The sequence below is a fragment of the Corvus hawaiiensis genome, chromosome 2 (assembly GCF_020740725.1).
Source record: "Corvus hawaiiensis isolate bCorHaw1 chromosome 2, bCorHaw1.pri.cur, whole genome shotgun sequence".
In the NCBI taxonomy this organism is placed as follows: Eukaryota; Metazoa; Chordata; class Aves; order Passeriformes; family Corvidae; genus Corvus; species Corvus hawaiiensis.
The window spans coordinates 115524438-115540267 of NC_063214.1; the positions used below are offsets into that span (position 1 = coordinate 115524438).

Here is a 15830-nt window from a genome sequence, read left to right on the forward strand (position 1 = left end):
AATTAGCCAATGGAAGTTATAAGGATGTCAAAGGAGGGAAAATGACCCAACCTATTCACAATTCTTTAGCAAAAAGGTGCAGAAGGTATTGTGAACACCATTTTTAAACCTCTGTCCCACCAAAAAGCCTGCCTGATGTTTTCTTGCAACATTGAATTTAGAAAGCCAATACAGATTGTATTGGCCCCGATTTCATCAGCTGCTTTGCCTGCACCTCTACCAGCCCTGCCCCACTTCAGAAACTACTCCCTCCTTTCATAAACACTAATGAGATGAAGCTCATGTCACAACCAGGCATGGAGTTAATGGGAGTCACTTTAGCCTCTTCATTTCTCAACAGTTTTATTGCCTTTAAGAAAATTTTTGTAAAATATAAATACAAAGGCAGAAGATTTACTTACAAAGTTAAAACACAGATCTCAAACATGAACACACAATTCAGAAAATTTAGTTTATGTACAGTTTCAAGCAACTTCAACATATGTTAGTTTTTCAATATTTTACAAGGTACAGAAAAAATAGTTCAAAGTCTTCTTTAAATAAAGAGCATAAAATGTTTAAACATATATAAACAATCCGGTTTGATGTGTGAAAACTAAATTTCACAGCTTTTAAATTAGGATATAAAAGTTCTTACAATTAGTTGATGCGTATGGATATGGTTTAATTTATATTACAAACTATTGAATTATATTCAATAGTGCTTACCTGGCCAAAGCAGGTAATTCTGTAAACAAAAAAAATGAAAATAATATCACCAAGTGCCTTACCGAATTCTATCTCCCAAACAAGCCACACGACTTTGATCACATCACCTAGAAAAAGTATGTTCTGTGTAATCAGTGCTTTGTATGAAACAAAGTCAATGTGTGTGGGTGTGTTCTTTAAAAAAAAAATGTGTTCCGAGTAATAACAAACTTATCCCAAAGCCTGTGTGCATTTAAAGAAACATTATATAACAATTTTGTAAAAACTGATTGAATTTAAAAAAAAATTCTTCCAAAATCCATCCAACTGGAATTCAGATCTCTTATATAAAGGAAAGATATTTTCATATTTAATAGTGTCCTTTCTTTACAGAAACAATTTCATTTGAACACATATACATAAAGAAGTAACTGTATAGAGCACTGTACATTAAATGGCCTGAAGGTTCACCAGAGGATGTCGAAGGGAGGGTCCTCGTGCGGATGCAACCAGTGAAGCTCGGAGCCGAGCAGAGTCTTGAGCTCGCTTGTGAACTCTACCAAGTCCAACAGCTCTTTGCTCTCTGGGTTAAAGGCTTCAAGGTCCGTAGCACAAGAGAACAATTGGCTGAGGGAAGTCTGTTTGTAAAACTCTGCCTCCGTGATGGTGACGACTTCCAGGTTGGGGAAGTTGCAGCGGAAGATGCGAGATGACATTTTTAGCCTCTTCACCACGTCCGAGAGCAGAAGCCAGTTCCGTGGTCTGCAGAAGCAAAGGAGAAAGAGGCTCCAATAACTGACATTAAGTCACAGGATTGCTCCAATTACTGACATTAAGTCACAGGATTGTTGACTCTTCCCCACACTGCTCTGTGTAAAACCCTCCCTGATCCCACAAACGACCCCTCTGAAATCAAGGCTGCTGCCCAGGGGTCAAATGTAACAGATGAGCAGGTGTGTATGTATTTATTCAGAGTACTGCTGCCTGCAGCTTTGAGGAAGGAGGGATCCAGGCACACAGGGGCACTGGAACCTATAAAACGTGGGCTCCTCAGTGCCCACGTGGGCCAGTAGCCACCCCAACTCATACAGCTGAAGGTTAGCCCAGCTGAGCCCAACTTTCAATCTGCAAATTAGTAGATGACTTATAACCACAAAATTCAGCACCTCTGACTTCTAGTGATGCCAATATTAAATAGAAGTCAACAGTGAGTTGGTTTTTTGTCAGATAAACAACACAGTTTTTAAATTCAATCTTTGTAGTTGTCTACTTCAGGGAACTTAAGTTATATCCATCACACAAGTAACAAAATCATGCTAAAACCCACACTCCTGCATGATGAGTATTTAAAACCAGCTGTCATCAAAATCGGTGCAAATGGTGAACAACAGTTGTATACAAATCTAATTTATATCTTAAATATAATAGATAATACAACTTTCCAGGTCTTTGCTTATTATTAAGTATCATAGAATCTTCCCAAAGAAGCTTATTTGTTTATTCCAATTCAGAGCTTTAAACCAGTTTTGCAACAAAGTCTAGAAAAGCAGTAATGGTGTCCTTTTTTCATCCACAAAAGCGTGTCCACTCAGCAGCAGAACAGGAAAGCCCACAAAATACAATTAACACCTTACAAACATGATATCCAAATTTAAGTGCTAGAAGCACTTCTATTTTGGGAAGTTATAAACAAGATGCCTGTCTGGGATGAGGAAAGGGATTTGTGTTCAAATGTCACTTGTCCTGCTTCAGAATATGGCAGTAAAAACTCAGCCCTGACAAACCAGACCCTCTCACCTCCTATTAGTTTATTTCCAAAAAACCCCAGCAGCTAAAATATTGATCTCTCATTTATGTTAAAAATGTATGTCTTGTGCTTTTCCCCACCATCACAAACTGCCACCAACCCCAAGCAGGACATCCCACATGTTTTTACCCCAAAACCTGTACTTGTTCTTACCCCTGAGAGAGACACACTTGAATGTTGTAACACGGTAAGGGAGGCTCATCCAAAAATTCAAATTCAAACACATCACTGAAGCCATCTTCATCTTCATCACCTGGGCCAGGAGGATTTGCCAAGACATCAAATCCAGATTCATCTTTTGGATCTAAATAAAATTGAATAAAGGTGCTAAGTCAGCAATGAAAAGACTGTTGCAGGTCTTGCTTTTTTTCTCAGTAACGTGATCTGTAAACAAAATCAGTTTGCTTCCTTCCTAGCTTCCTCCACCACAACAACAGAACAGCCCCCTCCACCCCCACGTGCCCCATGTTTTTAAAGTCTCTGCATACAAAGAAATAAAGGGCAACATTTGCTCACCGCACACAGAGCTGCCATAGAAATCCCAGTACAAACCAGGGTCATCAACACTTCGACCTTGCAGGTCAGTTAAATACTCTGGAGAGGAAAAAACAACAACAAAAACATACTGATGAGAACAAAAAGCTGGCAAGTTTAGCAGACCGTGCGTCACAGAGCCTCAATACGCGTCCTCCATACCTTCCATCAAAAAATCCCTCACCATATTCCTGGCACACATGCTACAAACAACAGCATATACACGCCATTCCCCCACATCAAATAATGACACACCACATCAAAGGTCTAACAGGGACAGATCCAAGCTTCAGCTTCAGAAACTGAGAGCAGCATCTCATTTTTGTGAAGATCTCATTTTTTTGGCCTTCACATTTTACACCGGACACCAACTTGAGGGTGAAACTGTGGCCCCCAAATAAACTGATGAACAAGGTTTTTCCACACAGATATGTTCAGAAGGTGTAGTTCTCTTCTACAGATATAATTTGGGAGATTTACAAGCTGAATTGGTGAAAAGATACTGGGATTCAGGATGCTAGGAAGTCAAAGATGCTGGACTTTGTATCAGACTGGAGTCCTGATACACTTATGTGCCTTCTATACTGCACCCTTTAAACAGGTAAAACAGGTGAATACTTAAAACTCATGGACTGTGAATGCTCAGAGGTAAGTTATTAGGGAATGTAAGTGTCTTCATCCAAAACTAAGAGGAAAAAACCCCTAAAACCATGTTACAGCATGGACATGTTTAAAGACAAGAGCCTTTAATGTAGTTTTACAGTATTTCAGATATAAAACACGGCAGAACTGGCAAAACCAAAAATAGTCCAAGATAAAAAGCAAGACCATGGGAAAACATGAGTATGTTTAACAAACAGCTATTTGAATTGGCAAGGTTCTTGTTTTCACATTTCAAGCAGAAAACTGAAGGCACTGAAACAGCCCGCTGACCTCCTACCCACCTATCAAATCTGACAGTGGAATAATCCTTATGACTTATTAAGAGTTTCAATTAGAAGGAGCCCCCAAGCATGGCTGTGCTTCCCACCTGCAGCCTCTGGGTTTTTGCAGGCACAGAGGGAGCTACTGCAGCCCACCCCACCCCATGGCTCCTTGGCATGAAGTCACCCCTGCCAGGAGGGTGGGACTTTTTGGGACAGGGAACAAGCCCCCATCTGCCAGGACCAGAAAGCCCTATGCAATGTGGGCACAGACCTGTGAGGAAGGTCTCCATGAGTTCACTGTGGGTCATTTTCACAATGGTCCTCCCAGAGTAGGTTGCAAGTGTTGGATCAGCACCATAGGACAGTAACAGGCGGACAATTTCCAAGTGGTCATTTTCGACCGCATCGTGGATTGGTCTGGTGTGAAGGAAAAGAAAAATCACCGTGTTACATTTTGACTCAACAGTATTATGCAAATGTTTTTGACAAGAAACTTCTGACTGTAGATCAAAGTTATTTATAGAATGTAACACTATTAATACAGCTGCCAATCATCTTATTGTCGGTTTTACTTGCACATCATCCCCTCCCCTCTTGTCTTCAGTCAGATTGCTCAGGGCAGGTATTTCTGTTACGTCTACTCCTTGCTGTACACATTTTCGAAGGACAGTAAAATAATTACACCGCTGTAACAGAAAGCAGGAGTTTGTGTGAAGCCTCACAAACATCATTTTGCTGCAAGTCACTCTACCGTTCCAAATCTCTGCCAATTTAACAGCGTGTTGTGGAGAAAGGCTCATTCAGCCTGCCTCTGGGCAAGCACGGAAATCAGTTACCCAAAGCTTCTAAATTACGTACACAGAAATAAGTTATGAAAATTTGCTAGGAATTAAACTTCCATGCAGAACATCCTCTTTAAACAATACTTGTGAATATATTTGCAGCACAATTCAACCCTTCTAATCAGAGAATAGAAAAACATGTTATTTTAAAGTGTAGTCCACCCAGAAATTAACGCATTTTATGCGGCATGAGCAATCTATACAAGCTCAGACATAGATTTTGTGAGCCTTCAGAAGGATTATTCATTAATATACAGCCCTGCAATTCCAGGTTTAGAATTCCTTATCACTAATTATAAATCGCATTAACTTTTGCCTTTAAAATTGATTATATGTAACGGGGAGTTGTCTGGAAGTAGAACATATTACCCTTCAGACTAATGAAGATGTGTTAAAATCCCATCTTTTCCTTAGACAGCAAGAGCAGGGAACTAAAAGCAGAGTCCAGTGTGTGGACAGGGATCATGGCAGTCCAACTCAGCTCAACACTCCTCCTTTGGGCTGTCAATACTGCTACCCCCCAACAAGGCTTTCAAGCTCTCAGGAAGCTTGTATTTAAAGGCAAGGAAGGACTTTAACCGGGATCACACACTGCCTTCCTGGAAAGCTTTCACAATGACGTTAAAAAGGGGAAGTCATCTGGAAGCACAGCCAAGCAAACCTCTCCGCTCCATCTCCCCATCTGCCAAGCGACGCTCTGCTGACAACCGGGGCTTCAACTCTCTCCTGCCAAGAGGTCACATCCCACCACTCCTGCCTCACATGGCAATGTCCCCTCTATGTCACCACTGCTTTGGCGTGACCTGGCATCCACGTGAGCTCAGGACAGAGGAGGGGAGGATCCAAGCGGTCAGAAGACAACAGCATACCACTGTTTTCCCATCTATCACACCGCACTGCTGGTAGGAAGGGGAGGAGGGGGACTCTGGTAAGTCTCTAAAAGATGTTCCAGATATATTTACTCCAAGTACTTTCCAGTAGGCTGTGTGTGACTTAGGGTGACTAACACAGGCTACACGTGAAGGGTTCTTGCTTGCCCCCATCTTGCTGGAAAGCTGCATGTCATACCGGTTTTGACATGTAAACAAGAGACTGACATGAGGAGGTGTACTTGGGGACTTGCTGGCTTGTTCCCTATGGAAAGAGGGCTTATCCCATGCTGCCTGCCTCCTATACACCCCATGCCAGCAACAGAGTGAAGAAGCAGGTGATCCTCGAGCTGCTGAGCACAGTCCTCAGTCCAGCTTGTGCCAACCCTCAGACCCTTGGCAGCAGAGAGCACAACACGTGGACGCCTTCAAATCCCAACATATCACTCTTCAGAAAGCCACCTTCACATTTTAAGACCAGAGAGGTCCATGAGGATCACTTGCAAAGGGTCAGGATATCCCTTTCTCAGTTTCTGAGGGAATGTCTCTAACATAACACTGAAACTGATGCCTTTGACCCAGACAGGGCTGGAGGAGCCAGCATTCCCAGGATGCCCTGCAAGTCTCACCTTCCCACCTCCACCTACTGACTCAGTGCTTCCCCACAGGGGAAGCATCACATCCAGGATCTGGTCAGTGCTGTATCACAGTGTCACATCCCAGGTGACACCAAGCAGGAGGCAACAAATAACAGAGGTGCCGACACAGAGGATGCAGAAGTATCGGGTGTTCCTTGCTGTCAGCAAGCATCTGAGGCCTGAGCTGCTGGGTCACGGCACTCTGAGCAGCTACAGCAGCAAAGGTCAGCCTTGCTGCAAAACCTCCTGTCCTCCACTGGGCACGAAGCATCCCTGGCTGAAAGTCTGGCAACAGGCACCGGGAGCAGATGAGAGTTACGGCTGTTGCCAAGTGCTGGGAATGCCCTTTCTCCCCCACTCCCTCGCTTTACTGGAGTCTTTAATTTTGAACTCTCTTTAAATTTTATTTCAGAATTACAATTTTCTGGTTCTGGGAGGGGGTTGAGGAGTGTTGTGGGATTACTGGTTTGCGGGTTTTCTTGTTTGCATTTGGGTTTTATTTTAAACTGACTTACCTAAGTGGCTTTTGAAGCAGTAATGAATTCAAGATGATCCCTTAACTTATTAAAAACAGCATCTAAATCACCGCCCAGTGTTTCAATTGATTTAACGACACTCAGACGAGTTTATTAAAGGGTGCCTGGGCATTTCCCAGGAAGGAAAAATTGCAGCACATGGGCTGTAACCCTGTGATGGAACCTCCTTCTCCCTTTTTACAGGTCACCAAGCCCAACGCGGTGCTGCAGACAGAGGCAGCAGGGAAGGCAGACCCAGATTCGTCATCTAAGAGTACACAGGGAGGCTGCCCGGGCATGAGAGGGGAATTTATAGAGGCATGGGGAAGGAAAGGCGTGTAAAGCAGTGCGGAAGAAGGAAGAACAATAAATAGAAGGAAGGAAAGAAAACACTGGCAGGGAGAGGGGGGGAAAGGAGATTCCCCATAGATAAGTTAAGGGAGAAAAGGCCAAAACAGAGCACTGACAGACTCTTTTACTGGCTAGAACAGCTTCTTGGCAAGCTCAAGAGCGGGACCATGCAAAGGCACAGCTACTCGTTTGCTTCTCCCAGCAGGGCCAGCAGAGGAGGGAGTATTCTTCGGTCTTGGCAGAGTTTAACCATCCTCTTTGTAGGATGCAAAAGCAACTACTGGAATAGGCAACTTTTTCAGAAGTGGGGGGAAAAAAGATCCCTGGGAGTCCTCTCCTGGGCTGCTTTGCCCATACAATCTCTTCTGCCCTGAGCTTCGTGGAAATAAACACTCTCTATCCCTAACGGTATAGTTAACGTAGCACAGCTCGTTTCTAAAACAAACCCTTCAAAAGGCCCCAGAAGGATCTGAGGACATTCAAGAGCTGCAATATCCTACGAAAGACACACATCTCAACCCTCTCTTGTGTACTGTCGAATTCTTCCTACTATTTTTACCACCACTAGAGTTAGGAAAACATTTCACTGGGGGTTTATCATTCCACCACCAAAATTATAAACTATTTAGACCAGTCAGGGTTTGCTCTCAGCCTTCCAGGCACCACCAGAATTCTCCTCGCTGCAGTAAGAGGTCCTGTAACTCGCCGAGCAATGCCATATTTTGGCGTTGTGTTTTTGTTTCCACCCGCTCCGTTACGCAAGGCTGCCCCACGGAAGAGGCACAGCACGAGTTGCAGGAGGGCAGCTACGCAGGCTGACTCTTCTTTAACGCAATTAGCTGCTGGAAGGTATGGCTCTGCCAAGACCAGCTGAAAGGACACAGGAAGAGAGCCATCTTGGCATGGTCCTCGCAGGGAAAAAAATAAAAAAGGCTGAGCTCATCAGCTGCCAGCGGGAAGGATACAGCAAAACTGGCTGCGGAGAGAGAATCCAGCGAGCGAACTCTGAAGCAACGTGAAGCCCTCGCTAATAGGCAGGGGACGCCTGTATTTCTGGCATGTGGCTTTGTTTCTATAGTGGCACGGGTTCAGCTAAGGCATGCTGCAGAGGTAAGAGGAGAGGAACAGCGAGATGAGGCCAAACAGACGCGGCAAACAGCCTTGCTCATGTCAGTTCGAACACCCCTTGTCGAGCTACTGCACTTTCTGGGGTCCTGTCAGGGAAGGGAAGCTCTCACCTCTTAAGCACGGTCTATTATTATTTATAGGTAAGACGATTAAGAGCCCTCAGTGACTGCAGCACCTCGGAGACAGGTCTTAAAGATCTCCGGGTTCTACAATAATCTTTGATTAGGCACTAATTGAGCAGCAGAGTGCTTGTGTATTCAGGGTCTGCAGGCACTGCATGCGGTCTATCAGCACAGAGTTTAAGGGGAAAAACATCCAAGACCTACCACATATAGCCTGGCCAGATGTGCTGTGAATAGGGCAGAGAGGGACATCCTGTGCCGAGCTGCGGTGAAGAGAAGGGCTGCACCATTCCCAAATGCTGTCACCTCCTTGCCCCTACACCACAGTCTGGCGCTTTGTTTGATTCTGACTTCACCGAGATTCCTGATACTATCAGGAACCAGAGGCTGAACGCGTGCCTCATCCCAAAACACACACATGCAAAGCCAGCACCGTGATCAGAGGACCCGCAGCACTTCAGACAGGACTGAGAGATGCACAGAACTTCCCTGCATCCTTCACACTCACGTGGACATCCTGTACAGACCAGAGCCATATCCTCACCTGCCACAACTTTTCAGAGTGTCCTCCAAAAAAGCTGACGGCAGAGGCAGCAAATAAGAGCGCCCAAAGCTTCAGGTGACCCCTCACTGCCACAGCTGCACTAACACAGCACACGCAGTTGCATCACAGTTACATCACCCCTGTGCGCTGCTTGACACTAACTGAACAGAACTACACACACCCACTGTCACCGTCTGCAGCTTGAGAGCTTCCACAGCACGACCAAAAGTACCTCTGGATAGGTGAGGTGGCAGAGGGGAAAACAAAAAGCATATTAAGTGTCATTTAAAGAGCAGGGGAGGAGGACAAGTCTTTATGGTGAGTTATTTTGGGTTTTATTTTGGGGTTTTTTTGTTGTTCTGTTTAAGACTTTATTGTATTTCTAAGCGTTGAACATGTTCAGGAATTTAATTTTAAAACCAACACAGCTGAGGAAGACTGACACATCTTTCCTCCTAAAAGTTAAAGGAGAAAAACTTTCAAGAGAGAAATGGGACTTGTCTTATGAATGTCCTGTTTTACTCTACAGAGACAGAGAAGTCTGGTTCCGCCAAAAGGCAGTGCATTACACAGACCCAAAGTTCCTTACAGAAGCTTCTGCTCTCTCTCCTGCCCAACTCAGACCATCTTTCCTCTGTATATTAGTTGTGTTTTGGATTCTTGCTGTCTGTTGGGCAGCTTTCCAAATGAAAAGTAAGTCTGCCCTCAGAAAAGAGAGGCTACAGCACGCTGAGTTCTGACATTATCATCTATGATCAGATCATCATTATGTTCATTTCTAAAATCCATTTTCCCCAAAACAACTTTTCAGGGTACATTGGCCAAGTTTCTTTCTTGAAAATCAGCTCCGTCTGTGACTAGAAATCAAAGGTGGACTCTGAACTGGCGGGTGATTAAGACCGATCAGACACTTCCCGGGGATAATTTTCTATATAGGTTATTCCAGCAAGTGAGACAAAAATAATTTAGGATTCTTTTTACGGCAACTCGCTGCTGTTGGCACAGGTCACGTATTAAAGCTGAAGGCAGCAGAAAATGCGAGGCTGTTTGGCAGCCTGGAGAGCTCAGAACTCTTACAAAGAAGTGGGCGACAGAGGAGGAATCTGACAATCCAGTCAGGGTTTTAATGTTTCTCCAAAAAGCTTTCCTTTGGGCTGTAATGAGCTGGTGATGGGCCGGTAACAATGGACCATCATGAACTTTTAATGGACCATCCTAACCAGCTCTCTTTTTGTTTTCATGACTCCTCCCTTCCCAAGTTAATAAATAAAGAGCTTAAAAACAAAAGAAGCAGGCTCTTAGTTACGCTAATTTTACCTCCCTGGCTATTTGGATGGTGATAGGGAAGGCGATAAACCATTTAAGATAACAAGCTGCAGGAGATTGGCAGAATACAAAGCGACCTGTCCCCAAAATGCATAGACTGAGTAACGCTCTGCATATGCTCAGGACAAGTTACCCCAAGGTCAGCCTCGCAGAGGTGGTCAAAGAGGTGCTTTAGGAGATACACAAGAAGCTTAAAAACAGATCCGGAGCAGCATTTTTTTTCTCCACAAAGCAAAAAAAAGAAAAGCTCGCTATCTATTCTGGCAGCACAGGAACTAAGCACCCCTACTAATCTGTGAAGGAAACTGGGAAAAAAAAAAAAAAGGCTAATTCGGGATTAAAAAAAGAAAAGAGAAAAAGTAAATCCAAAATATCAAAGGAGCAGATAGTTTAACAGTTCAGCAAACAACATTTTTATACAGCATATACAGGGCTCGCACACCCGATCGCCACAAAAGCCTGAAGTGCTCTCAAAAGTAACCCTGCTAACAAGGCAAACTCCACTCTTTTGGCACAACTCAAAGGACCTGGAGGGCACATGAGCAGGACTGCAGCTCAAGTATCACTCCTTCCTGCCCTGCAGCTGGCAATTCCACTAACTAACAAAAAACAACCAAAGCACAACTTATTAAAATTCCCAGAAGAAAAAAAGAAATTACCCTGAACCCGAGTCACAACAGAAGCGTGTCCCCACTGCTTTATTAACCGGAGAGCAGAGGAGGTCACCGAGTCCTGCACGCCCCTGCCCAAGGAGCAGCAGTAAGGCAGCGCTACCTGCTTTGAGCGTCAGAGGGTGGGATGGGGGGACAAGGGGAGGATAAAGGAGAGGCACAGAGGGAAGGGAGGTAGTGATGAGCCGCGGGTGGGCCAGGGGTGCTGCTAACCTGGTTCCATCCTGAGCACTGCAGTTCACGTCCGCGCCGTACTCGAGGAGGTGCCGCACGATGCTCAGCCAGCCTCTGGCACAGGCCTCGTGCAGGGCACAGTAACCCGCGTTGTCACGATGATTCACATCACACGCCTTGTTTTCCAAACAATACAGAACCACTTCCTGGAAACAGGAGGGAAGACAGATGAACATCGAGTTATTTCTTGCTGTGTAAACGGCGCAGATTTCTCTGCTCGAAGGAAAAGGGGGGGGGGGGGGGGGGAAGGGGACATAAACACAAAACCCGTATGATATGCTAAGTTACCCTCTACGAGATGGGCCAGTCAAAAGGAAAATAAAAGGGAGCTGTTGACAGTCCTGTCTGTTCAGGAGACAGCAGAGACCACGACTTCCCTGGGCAGACTGATTTGGGCAAAGTGACATCGAGAGCTCCATGACCCACAGAACCCTGTAACCCTCAACATCAGGAACTGTCACAGAGGGAGAATGTGAAAATTTCAGACAACACTCATGATGTTCCACTTCTGAAGACTTCCACACATAAAGCTAGAGGGAAGGTTGTTACTCTTACATCTGCATTTTTAGCAGAAAATTCTGCGAGTGTAACAGCAGCACAGCCGACATCAGTTTGATTTTAAAAAGTGCATGACCCGAAACATTTAAGACACACAAAGGATGGTTTGCTATCAGCAAACAAAAACCAGCCCGGCTCTATCGAGATCAGGGAAATCCCATTTTCACCCACCCCGGTTTTCTGCATGCAGAACTAAAGCCAGGCGCCAGGTTCCAATAACGAGCCCGGCGCCGCAGGAAGCCATGTGAATTTAACACAATTCATCTTGCAGTCAAATACACCACGCTCCAGAGCCTGGGCCAGACTCAGCTCTGCACTGCCATGCAGCCTTGGAACAATGACTGCTCCATCACTCAACCAAAAATTTAGGATGGTGCGAGTCTTCCTCGACTTGTGTCGGATGCAAAAGAAAGCAAAAAAAAAAAAAAACCAAAACACATTTCTAAGAGATGTTGAATGCATAAAACAGCCCCCACGTTCCCAGATTAGTGGTAAACCATTCATTTTGCATTTGAGTGACATCCTTGCAAAGCCAGATACGGCACGGAGGGGGCGAGTGCTTGTTTTGCCAAAACAAGAGAATAAAACAGAATTGTCGGGCGCAATGCATTTGTTCTTCTCGTTTCAAAATAAACCGGAAAGCCCGCAATAATCTGTGCTCTGGGCACACCTGACTCGAGAGCCGGTATCCAGGATACAGCATGAAGCTGCTCTTTTAGCAGGCCCCCACTAACCAGGCTAGAGCTGGGAGCTAATGAGCTGCCTGTCCCAGGCTCCAGAGCACCCCCTCCACCTGCCACGAGGGATGCACCCACCTACCCCTGATGCACCCCCCGGTTTAACCCGGGACCCCCACAGTCCCACCTCTCACCAGACAGGGGCTCTGAATGCTCCTACTAATCAGCCCAAAGGCCAGAAATCAGTCCAGAACGGATGCTCTTTACCCTGCACATGCTCGAGCCCACAAGAAAGGGCTGTGCAAATTATACTCCAGAGGTATGAATTTTCCTTCAAAACCAGACCACCCTGCCAGGCAAATTAGCAGATGGATATAGGTAGCAGAAGCAGCTGCTGTATTCAGCTCCACTTTTAGCATGCAGTCACCATTTAAAATAGATTTTGCAACTCAAAATAAAAGATGTTTCATCTATTTTTGTAGAAAGGAAAGGCTCATCCTAGGGTGGAATACCTACTACTGGACAAAAAAGCTAATTTTGTCGGGCAGTTCTGTGTTAAGAGGCTATAAGAAGAATGTCATTAACCACAAAATGTAACCATAAAGACCATAAAACTCTACATTGTTAATTAATTAAATGCCTCATTAACTTTTTTTAACATGATTTATTCAATTCACAAAAAAATTAGCCATCACTGCCGAATACAGGAACATGTGGTGCCACAAACACACTTTTGGTTTCACAAGCATTTCTCACTAAGGTTCGGGGAAGGCTGTGAGAGTTGCAACAGGGCACTTTAATGTCTGTTCAGGTGCTCTATTTAAACCAGCAATCTGAAAATCACTCGCAGTTAATCCAAAAAGTCAAACCAGAACATAACTGGACACTTCCACCTCTTGCTGCTTGCAACGCCAAAATGTGCACATATGCATGATCCATCCTCATATGCAAGGAGCTGCCCTTCTTAGGTACTCCTTTACCAGGGGAAGAGGTCTGCATCCCCCATGCTCCAAGAAGCACAGTTCCCCCCACACCCAACCTGGAAATGCCCTTGGGTGAGGCATTATATGCTGAGCCTTAACAGTTCCCCCAGCATCACAACAAACCCCAGAAGCGTTGCCCATTGCTGGGCAGGATGCAGGAACGCTAGGGGAGCTGTGCAAGGGCAGGATGATGCTCTGGAGCTCCTGCTCCTGTGACAGTGACACTGGGAACTCCCCGTGCCTGGATAAGCTCTGCCTTCACGTGTGTTTAAACACCCTACCACACACTCCACTAATTTCACTGCCTTCCCAGGAAGGATTTAATACCAAACTGATGAGAGAACTTTCCAAGTCCACTGTCCACTGGTTTCACCCCAGCCAGCAGCCAAGCCCCAGGCATCCACTCAGTCACTCCCCCACCAGCAGGACCAGGGAGAGAATTGGAAGGATAAAAGGTGGAAAACTCATGGGCTGAGATAAAGACAGTTTAATAGGGAAAGCAAAAGCCTTGCAGACAAGCAAAGCAAAACAAGCAATTCATTCACTGCTTCCCATGGCTGGGCAGGTGTTTGGCCACCTCCAGGAGAGCAGGGCTCCATCACGTGTATCAGTGACTTGGGCAGACAAACACCATCACTCCAAACGTGCCCTCTTTCCTCCCCCAACTTTATACACTGATCCAGGATGTCACATGGTCTGGAATATCCCTTTGGCCAGTTTGGGTCACCCATCCTGGCTGTGTCTCCTCCCAACCTCCCATGCACACCATGTGTACATGCCACACCAGTGTGGCAGTAGGACAAGCAGGAAAGGCCTTGGCTCTGTGTAAGCCCTGCTCAGCAATAACAAAAACATCCCTATATTATCATCACTGTCTTCAGCACAAATCCAAAACACTGCCCCATACCAGCCACTGGGAAGAAAATTAATCCTACCCCAGCCAAAACCAGCACATCCAGACACACACGAAAAAGCAACACGAGGCACAAAGACAGCCAGTGTTTCCTCTCATGTCAAATTCATTACACAAGCTTTTTGTAATTTTTTTTCCCAAAAAGACTCTACGCTCCCTGTAATTCCCACTTCACAAAAAGTAAATTACAGTTTTAAGACTACCATTATCTCAAGTAATTTGTTTTAAATGGGGGAAACAGAACGGATTCAAGAGTGTCCATACCCTGGGATGGGTTGGTAACATCCTGCTGAAGCATGGCCCGGTGCAGAAACCTAGGAAGGAAAAGGCAAAGCTTCCCACCAGCTTCATCAGGGATTTCCAGGGCCAAAGACCATTTGCTGCACTGTCTTTAAGTAGCCTTGGTGGCTGCAGCCCTGCAATTTATCTGACCAGACACAAGCCATGCTTGTCCTTCGGCATTTCACACTCGCGTCAGCTTTACACACCGAATCATATCCACTTGTGTCCTGCTTGTGTCCTGCTTCCTACGATGCAAATCTGCACTGTGGGACTGAGAGAAGGACAGAAGCTCATGGCCTCGCAGCATTTGGGCTCCCCACGGGCCCCAGAGTGATACACACAGCTTGCCAGCACCTCTGCGTGCTGAAGGGTTTGGAGTGGGATCTCTGCACAGCCTCAGGGCATCCCTGCTGCAAAGGCAGGCAGGCTGCCAAGGGCAGGCACGAGCTCATCCGGTCTCAGGGCAATACAGCATTCCTGCCAGGGCTCAGTGGTGCCCTGCGGTGCCAGCCACTTCCAGCTCCGAGTCCTGAATCAGCACTCGGCTCCCTCTGGGAGCTGTGGCCCTGATGATGCAAACTCGTCTGCCTCTCCTGCCACCCAGCTGGTGAAGGGCCGCCAGGCTGCCCTCAGGCTGCCATCACAGCAGCCAAGGGAAGCCCCCATGTGCCCCCAGAGGTTGCTGCCCTGCTAACAGGGGTGGAAGAAAACTGACCTGTGTACTTGCCACAGGTCACTGACCAGCATATTACCTCAACTCATGCAGGTTTTTCTTTTTTTTTTTTAATAGAGGAATTACTGACTTCTTGGACATCTCTCTCTTTCTGCAAACAGAAGAAATTCAGCTTTCTACTAACTGCAGTAGTCTCGTCGCTAGCAAGAAAAACCCCTCAGCTATGGAGCTTCCATGGATGATTAAACTATCACAGCTCACCATGGGCCAAACAGCTCCAACAGGGTGGCACAGCCACCCCCACTCTGAACCTTGAAAGACATGGACAACATCAGATTCTGGCAGCAGTTTGGGTGCATGGACTGGGCTCTTTCCCTGCCCCACGCTCCTCCAGCAACAGAACTGACTGCTGCACAGTCAACACCACCCAAACAATCAAATCAAATGGGCTGAATATTTAAGCCTATTAAAAGCATGGTGTTCGCTTGAACTTTTGTGTGAATTCAAGTCAGAAAATCAAAATCCTCAACCAGCTGATACTGGAAAGGCG

The 15830-nt window shown here is 45.7% G+C and overlaps 1 protein-coding gene across 10 annotated transcripts in view; it reads right to left on the reverse strand.

Annotated features, from left to right (window-relative positions):
- Nucleotides 1–325: 325 nt before the first annotated feature.
- Nucleotides 326–15830, reverse strand: part of BCOR (BCL6 corepressor) — an 82230-nt gene continuing 66725 nt past the window's right edge. For all 10 annotated transcript variants that reach the window (XM_048289367.1, XM_048289359.1, XM_048289338.1 and 7 more), the window contains 5 exons: nt 11174–11340; nt 4226–4371; nt 3011–3088; nt 2648–2798; nt 326–1449 (listed from right to left, as the gene is read on the reverse strand). In XM_048289367.1, coding sequence (XP_048145324.1) covers nt 1155–1449; nt 2648–2798; nt 3011–3088; nt 4226–4371; nt 11174–11340 — 837 coding nt within the window. In that variant the 3' untranslated portion in view covers nt 326–1154. The remainder of the gene's footprint in view (nt 1450–2647; nt 2799–3010; nt 3089–4225; nt 4372–11173; nt 11341–15830) is intronic.